Source organism: Watersipora subatra, chromosome 10 (genome assembly GCF_963576615.1).
Source record: "Watersipora subatra chromosome 10, tzWatSuba1.1, whole genome shotgun sequence".
Lineage (NCBI taxonomy): Eukaryota > Metazoa > Bryozoa > Gymnolaemata > Cheilostomatida > Watersiporidae > Watersipora > Watersipora subatra.
In genome coordinates this window covers 27,413,132-27,422,129 of record NC_088717.1, presented here as the reverse complement: position 1 = coordinate 27,422,129, position 8,998 = coordinate 27,413,132, and the positions used below count along the sequence as shown (strand labels likewise).

The 8,998-nt window shown below is 33.9% G+C and overlaps 1 protein-coding gene across 1 annotated transcript in view; it reads left to right on the top strand.

The window, feature by feature from the left end:
• Positions 1-2,255: 2,255 nt before the first annotated feature.
• LOC137406527 (lipopolysaccharide-responsive and beige-like anchor protein) overlaps positions 2,256-8,998 on the top strand; it is a 102,537-nt gene continuing 95,794 nt past the window's right edge. Inside the window, exons 1-4 of the mRNA XM_068093116.1 lie at positions 2,256-2,371; positions 2,596-2,700; positions 7,271-7,397; positions 8,517-8,644. Of these exons, the coding sequence (XP_067949217.1) occupies positions 2,261-2,371; positions 2,596-2,700; positions 7,271-7,397; positions 8,517-8,644 (471 nt within the window). The 5' untranslated portion in view covers positions 2,256-2,260. The remainder of the gene's footprint in view (positions 2,372-2,595; positions 2,701-7,270; positions 7,398-8,516; positions 8,645-8,998) is intronic.

Below are 8,998 nucleotides of genomic sequence, written 5' to 3'. Positions count from 1 at the left end.
TCTTTTGAGAATAAAAACCCCATGAACTTAATTTAAAAATTCAAATATTTCCCAGCTGAATGCAAGCTGAAAAATCTAAATTGCAGCAAGTAAATACACTCAATGTATAAAAATGCACCAACCAACAGAAAAAGTACTTAGAAAATAATTACTATATTTTGTTACATGTATATAATAACACAATATGTCATATTATTATAACATATATCACTTTAATAGAATATTTTAATATGTTATTATAATAAAATATCATAATATTATGTTATATATGTTAACAAATTAAAATGAATTTTCGGTCAGAGAAAACTTGCACACCAGAGACCTACAAATTTCATCCATTTACCAAAATAAACAGGCCTAACCTAACAGAGCTGTTTTGGACTTGGTCAATTATAATTATACACAATTACCGCTACTCCTGAACATACTAATAATTTGTGAGTTACTAAGATTGAGATTTAAAGTTGATAATATAATAAGATAGTTAATATAAGATATAATAAGTTAATAATAATAAGACAAAAAGGCCATCTACTCAACACATCGCCTGCAGCTATTCCTAAATTATACTCATTTAAATAATGTACAAAAATTTACCTAATATATCGACATTTTGATTATATATATAACAAATGCACAAGACAATTTTAAGGACAAAAATTATATTATTGAAATTAAAAAAATAAGGCAATTGAATTCTGCCAATACCAGTAACTAAAATGCAACTTTGGTACCGCTGTTTGATTTATGAAAAAACAAATGGTGACTTCTCAATGTAGCTAAAGTCAAAATTATACTAAATAGCTTTTAATTGCAGTGTAAAATAAGATAAGTACCATGTTAGGATAATTTATAACTAATGCTATTGATATGTCGCCTCGACTAACTGCAAAAAAGATTGGTATGTACTTTTATTTTAGAAATAACATGAATAAGCCAAGTATTTATTTCTGTGGAAAACGCACAATGCTTGAAGCGTTTCTATTTGAACTACTATACTATAATAAATATGGCATGAAAAGATCTGACATCCAGCTTCCTTCCAACTCCCACCATTTCATTGGTATATCTGATTTAGTGGTTTTGGAAGTATCGAACTGAATAGGGGAGAATTGAGGGAAAGGAGTAGAAAAAACTTTAGTGCAGTGCACTACTTCTTGCAACAGATAATTCCATCACTTTACACTATAGAACAAATTTTTGCAACCTTTTTTGCGACTAATTATTTTTTTAGCTTTCAATTCGGTTTAGCTTTATTTGGATAACGTGCAAACGTTTAAACTATTGTAATGTGACGTCAGAAGTATTTTCGAACTTGAAAAATTTAGCCATAGTTCAAAATTGCTATTAGAATTGACAATATTGTGCTTGCGTTTTTCACTATCCCTTAATTGCTAATAATTATTATACGTATGCATACCAATTCGAACGCAGAAATCGTTCAAAGATGATTGGAACATCAGCAACTTAATTAAATATATCAAAGAGTTTTAAGTGTTGAAAGATAAATGTTAATGGCAACGTTAATGTTAAATGGACTTTTGAGGCGCCAGATTGTTTGCGTGTTCTGTACCAAACTGAGCCTTAATATGTGAGAGCGCGATCTATTCGGCCGCATGCAGCGTTCTTCGAAACGGATATATGTACATTAATAGTAACCAAGTATACTCATTTAATAAATGAATAAAATTATTAATAAAGTTGCTGAACAGTGTTACTTAAAATTCATCTCAATTAAGTTTAGATTTAATTTCTTTATTACTTTTTTGCTGGTTATGTTGAAACAATTTGCAAGTTGGTAAATTCTGCTTTTTATTTGCCGATTCTAGTCTGTGCGTTGGCCGACTTCCGGAACTGTATGTAAAAAGATTTTTAATCTTTACTAATATCAATACTTGTCGGCTTCAAGATTTATCAGCATATTACATAAACTAGAAACTAGATAATGGTTTAGATTGTTATATTTTAGAGATTTGAATGCTTCAATTGCGTAAGAAGTATTACCGTTTGGGGCATGGCTGAAGAAACGGATCTTCAAGATGTGCCCTTAGCAACTCCTGATGAAGATCTCAGTCAACGCGATCTCACCGGCTTACAACCAAAGCATAAATTACCTTCAATATCAAATGGGAATGCAGACGAAGTACTGCATACTGCAGCTGGTGATTCTGCAAGCCAAGAAACAGATTCACAAGAGGCAACCTCTGGAACAAAACAGACTGGAGGAGGTGCCTCCGTCGAGTCATTGGTCGACAGAATTATGCGCCACTCTTCAGATGGGCTCAAACAGCTTGCATATCTAGAAATACTTATGGCAGACCAAAAGGAACAAGTTACAGACCGTGATGTTGTTGACACTGTTCTAAATGTGGTAACTTATGCTAAAAACACATGTTAAAAGAATTTGAAAGTAAAAGTTAATTAGCTTCCTTACCATAGTTTCATTAGCTGCATTACTAATTACAATCCTCAAGTTTTTAAAAGTGCAAATCAAATATCTGTTCCAGTTTACAACTCCTTTTTGAATAATTTGTGATTGCATTATGAATAGGGTCCAAGATCATATTACAGTGTTGGATATCGTTTGTTTTGTAGCTGGTTGGTGGACGGTTTGATCTGGAGAGCAACTTTGTTGTGAAAAATTTTGATAATGTACGGCACCTTCTGAAATTCACTGCTCATATATCTGTGAAGCTTCAGGTATGAACATTTTCAAACAAAATGAGATCTTATCGAAGTTCTCATTTTATTAAAAAGTACAATAAATGCAATGCAAATGTATATTGCAATGCAATACTACAATGCAAATGTTGTTACATTGTCGGCCCTATGGGCTACTAAAAAGACGTCTACCTTTTTATGCGCTATACCTTTTTTACCAAACAAATTGATTGCCAAACAGATTTGTAAAAGCCAAGTCATTTTTGTTAAGCTCATCAAGTATGCTCTATTAACATGTTCTTATCTTTTTATTTTATCGTAAATCTTCAGTCTTGTCTGATGCGATTGTAGTGAGCTGCGGTCATGCTGAGTATGACATAAAAAATTAATCCTATAGCATATAGTATGAGTTACAGTTCGTAAAGTATTACTTGTTGCAACCTTGTGAAAAATGTAATATAGTCAGTGTCATTTGAGAGCTTTAATTGATGGCGATATCTTCTGTTCAAACAGCTATATTTTTAAAGTAGGTACTACAATGAATATTTATTCCTAAAGAGCTCACAATATATGCTTGGCTATAATTATAATTAAACGTATTGAATTGCTCAACATTTATCTGTCAATTTTGGAATTTTTGTGAACCATAGTCTATAAAAATTGAACCACATTGGTTCCCTGAGGTACGAGCCCAAATACTAACAGTAATAGCGAATGTTATTAAAGGCGTAATTTAAATGCTAGAAATGTAGTTGATGTTTGCTAATATAATATAATTTGTATAATAATTGTAAAGATTTTTATTAAATGCACGGATCAAGATCCAATATCATTGCTGACATCTCATAGAACACGCTGCTCAATTTGTTTGAAATTTTAGTTTTAAATTTTTCGGCTTTTCTAATCTTCAACTTTTCCAATTGTCATTTCTGAAAAAGATTTGTTGTCAAATCTTGTGATACAAGATTTTTAAGCCTTGATCATCCGTGATATATATATTATTCACTCAAATTGATCGGTGTATACACTCAATTTTTCCGAATTGTTTTCAAATTATAGTAGACCCTCCCAAAATGTATACCTCCTATAACGTGAATTCCATAACACACACAAAAAAGTTGTCAAGTTTTTGCTTCGCACTACGTAGCAAATTTAATATAACGCAAAGTGGCAAGTCGGGTGAGTTTTCGAATTCAATTTGAATGTTAATTTATCTCATCGCATGGCTGAAAAAAAACCACGTGCCCGTATAGTGTTATATTTATTATATATAACTTTCGCGACATTCTAGTTCGTCGTAATAAATCGTCAATTGTGTCGACAAACAGAGAATAGAATATAGTTAGCTGCGCAACTGTTCATAAATACTTGAAGGTGATCGATTGGTACAGGTATTACAGCTTCAGTCTACCAATCTGAATAACATGAGTTGAGTATCATTGAAACTTATTTTTTATCCTACCCTTGACCCCCGGATACAGATAGACGACCACCAGGTAGAACCGCTTTTTATGGTAAAATTTTTTGTTTTGTTTTGAATTATTGTACATGAAAAAATACTTGTTATTAGTTTTAATTTGCCAAATAAACTGCTGTTTAAAAAAAATAAAAAAATTGTTGTAAATGAACGGCGAAAATTTGCAGCCTCCATCAGCTGGTTGTAAAATTATGGTCTATAAAACTGGTGAAATTGATCATAAAAAAGGAGAAAGTTTATCGATGCAAACCAATAATGCTGCAGTTATGGTATAACCCACAAATTAGAAGAGTTGAGTCAACTTTTTCCTTTTTGCATGCTCAAAAAGGTGAGTTTGAAAAGATCTTGAAACGGTTTAGGCAATATGTATGTATTTTACGGTTCTTATAACGTAAATGGCCTATAACATGTTCCTTGAACAGATTATTTATGTTGTAGGAGCGCCTACTGTATTAACTATCTTCATTCCATACAATACTTTTTTATGCTTGCTTTGTCATCACCATGTCTTATAAGAAGTATTAAATGATCTTACCTGTAAATTTATAGCCTGGACATTGGGACTAGTATACCTGCTAGTTAAGCAAAGCAGTGCAAAGTGATTTTATAAGTTGTATAAGCAATGACGTCATAAGGACTTCTTTTAGAGGCAATGTCTGTTTTTACCACCATAAAATAGATAGAAAACTAGGAATGTCATTGCTATCACCATAAAGTGGTTAGACTACTAGTATAATCCTCACTAACTGTAAGAGTGACTAGAGAACTAGCAGCTCTATTGCTACAACCATAGAATAGTTAAGATCATTCAATTAGTTGTCCTCTTGGCATGCAATGAGAATAGGTATGTCATGCATCATTATCATGCCTTACAGTTTATACACGATATTCACTAATCACATCCATTCTAGTTTTATTTTCAGATGTTTTCCTTTTGTTTTCAGGCACAAAATTAGTGTACAGCTTTTGAAAGTATCAAGTTTTTATGTTTGTCTGTTGTGGTAATGAGTTAACACTCTCAATGTTATATATACCAGTCAATGGCGGTACCAAGAGCACAAAACAGCAGACGCTCCCACAACGTAAATAATCTGTTCCAAGAACATTTACGTTGTAGGGATTTTATAACATAAGAACAGTAAAATACATGCAAAGTGTGTAATCTGTTCAAGATTGTCTAAACTCACCCCTTTGGTCATACAAAAAGGAAAAACTTGACTCACCTTTTTTGGTTTGTAGGCTGTACCGTAACTGCCGTATTATTGGTTTGCATTGACAACTTTTCTCCTTTTTCTGATCAATCTCACTGGTTTTAGAGACCATGATTGCGTTAATTTTACAAAAAATTGATGGGGAACGCACATATTCGGCGTTCATTTTCAATGATTTTCTTATTTTTTCTAAACAGCAATGTCTATTCTGCAAAGTAAAACTAATAACAAATATTTTATACGCCTACAATAAAGCAAAAAACTTTTTCCTATAAAAAACCAGTAATATCTGTTGGTTGTCTATCTGTACCCAGAGGTCAAGGTTAGGATAAAATAGAACCTCTGATGATACTCCAACTCGTGAAGATTGGTCGACTGACGCTGTAACACTCGATCGCCTCTAAATATTTATGCACAATAGGGCAGCTACCGACGATCTGACGATCTATGTAGAATGTCATGGAAGTAGTATATATAATCGATATAACGCTACACACACATTGTTTTTTTATCGTAAGATCGGCGAGATAGATCAACATTCAAATCGAATTTAAAAACTCGTTAGACTTGATACTTTACGTTATATGGAATTTTTTATGTAGTACAAAGCAACAACTTCATACAAATCTTTTATGTTATCTTGAATTCACGTTATAGGAGGTATACATCATAGGGACATCTAGGGGTCCAATGGCTATATTGTCAATTTTTTAGATGGGCAACTGTCTCTTCCTTAAAATGAACTGGCTTTTAGGGACGACATATCAGGTTTTCCTGTCTTTTCTGTTTATAGGTTGTTGTCTCTTTGGTAGGTTCTTTAAATCAGCGCTTGAACTCGTTATGAGTTTCAAAATTTATTCTTCAGTTAGACAGGAAATTTCAAAAGTTGTCAGAATTTCCCTTTAGTATTTTTAAGAAGAAAGTTTTGAGTTATTGTTAGATGAGATAGTCTGCACTGAACTATTTTAATTCTATTCAAATGTTGTTTCGCCAAAAGATTTCGCTTACAATAGTTGCTAAAAATGAGTTCTACAAGGAAGTTAGGTGTATGACAGTGGGGGTAATTGTTAATGGTCTAGTGACTAAACCCAATAAAATGGGGAAATTTCAGCTGTGCATTGATAGGAAATTATAACACATAGACCTTCCTTGGCACTATTTTTTCCCTTTGCACATCCTTAGCTATTTTTTCAAGTCGTTGGTACATGTTGGGAGATGTTGAGAGCCTAGTATTACGGTACTGAAAGTGTTAGGTTCTGTTGCATTATCTCACAACAATTTTATGCACTTTACTGCATAATATATAATCTAAACCGATGTCATCAACCTAGGTAGCTTTTGATTATTTCCTCTTTGAAACCTTTTTTTTGTTTTTTTTTTAATTTGCAGTTTATGAGATAATATTAATAGAGCTGTTATCACAAAGGTTTTCGTTCTAGGCGTTTAACCTAGTAATTCAACCCTCTGCTATGGTTTTTAAATGGACAGCTGATTTCCTTGATGTTTTAGTTTACTCGGTGTTAGTAACAATTGCAATAACTATGCCACAAGCTAGCCGAACAGAGTCAGCACACTCATTTTTTAAAATGTGCTTCAATATGGCCAAATAGAGCCAACAATGATAATGACAATTATATTAACAAGTTCATATAATATGATGTCATATTGTTGTTAATATAATGATAGTAGGATCCTTATATCAACAAGTTCTTGGACAAGACTGAGTTATCTCTGTTATGGCTATTGACATTTAATACGTGTCAGCCTTACCTCTTTTACTTCAACCTTCAATTGCCTGTTTTATTGTTTCAGCACAAAAAGGATAGCCCAAAAATAGGCTATCCTTTTTTGGATAGACTAATGATAGTCAAGTTGTTATCTTAGCGATTGCGTTTTTTACATGACACTAGTTGTACTCCAGGCAGAGATATGGAGTATGGTGAGCGGCATCTTGAGGAAGAGCAGAAGGAATCTCCTAGCATTCACAGAAAGCAATTTCATTCAGTTTATCCTGCTCCACATTAACGACAGCAGCCCTATGATTGGAGGCAAGTCACATCATTAGGTTTCTATTTTTCTTTGACCATCGCTTCCCTCACACTTCACAGGCCCTTTATTTATGCTTGACTAGTTGGTAACAAGAAATGAAGATTGATATACATGTATTTGCTTTGGTGCTGCAGAGCCTGTCCCTTACATTGCAGACAATTGCGTGTGTTGAATGGAAGTCTTTCCATCTTAGCTATCACATTTAGTCCTTTTTTTGTCAAGTTGGTAGGATACGTTGTGAGAAACAGGATTGCACGTTCAAAACTTATACACTTCTAATAGAACTAGTGATAGTATGCTTGTTCTTTCATTGGAGCAGTTGTTTTCTGTAAATAGGTCAAATGACAAAATGCTGAATTTTCAAATAAGTTGCAATTGCAATTTTGCAGGAAATGGGTGCTTTTTGATTCCTTACACATAGGAAGTTGTTGATTGTAGTACTTGTTTTGATTCCATTCGTGTTCTCGTAGCAATTTTAGGAAAAGTACAGTATCCTTTGACTTTGTTGTGGTAGACAATTACGGAGGCAGATAGGGTGCATCAACAGTGGCTCCGAGCTTGCAAGCTGATGCATCAGCAAAGGCAAACCTGAGATCTTTATAACTTTTTTGCTATATGGCAACCAAATGATTGGCTTATAATATACGTTTTTGATATAAGCTATCATTGTTTTATTAGCTTATTCTTGTGTAATTACTGTGTAGGTAGGTCACTTATGCCAGAATTGGCATGGAGAAGATAACTACAAGTTTATAGATCTGGATAAGACTAAATTAATGTGTGTCGCTTGCTCAATTCAACGATTGGTATTTTTTCATGCGCAGGAAATCTGAAAGTATCCTTGTTGCCAACAGCTGATTGAATTTTATATGTTTATGAGAGAAAAGAAGAAACTTAGCTTTGGTGTCATTACTGCATATCCCCCCCCCCCCCCCCCCCCCCCCCCCCCCCGTTAATAATAATGATTTTGCCGTAGCATATTTACTAGTCCTTTCACTATTACTTTCAAGCGGATAGTAGGGCAGCTGGCTTATATCCTAGGCGCTACTTAAAGCAAACTCTGCATTATTACGAGCATATCGGGTTTCGTAACTCACTAATGAACAATCTCATTTAAGATTTGCTAATGGACATGATGACAGTCTTGACTGGCTACAGCATCACCGTTGCTGAGCTCCAGTTACTCTTCACAAAGCTGAAGGCAGTTGACAATGAGTGGCCACAGTCTGCCCCTAAACTCCTTAAGGTCGGTCTAACTTACTACACCTTTCACTCTCTTGTGTCTTTCGTGTAGCATTAGCACTTGTGATCTGCTAGTAGTGGTGCAACTAAAATTAGTGTACATTAGTAGTAGTAGTACTTACTACTAATAGTAGTACTTATTACTACTAGTTCTACTACAGTAATGTTAGTGTAATATGAGTATAGAGTAGCACTCAAATTGAGCTTCCTATAGTTACTGCACTGGCTAGTCAAATCCACTCGAGGCAATCTCGTGATCAGTAAATGCTATAAATGGTTTGGCCAATGATAGTTATTTTTAATTGTTCTCAGAAGCACTTCTAGGTCTTTAGAAATTCTTCAGAGGCGACTTGAGCAT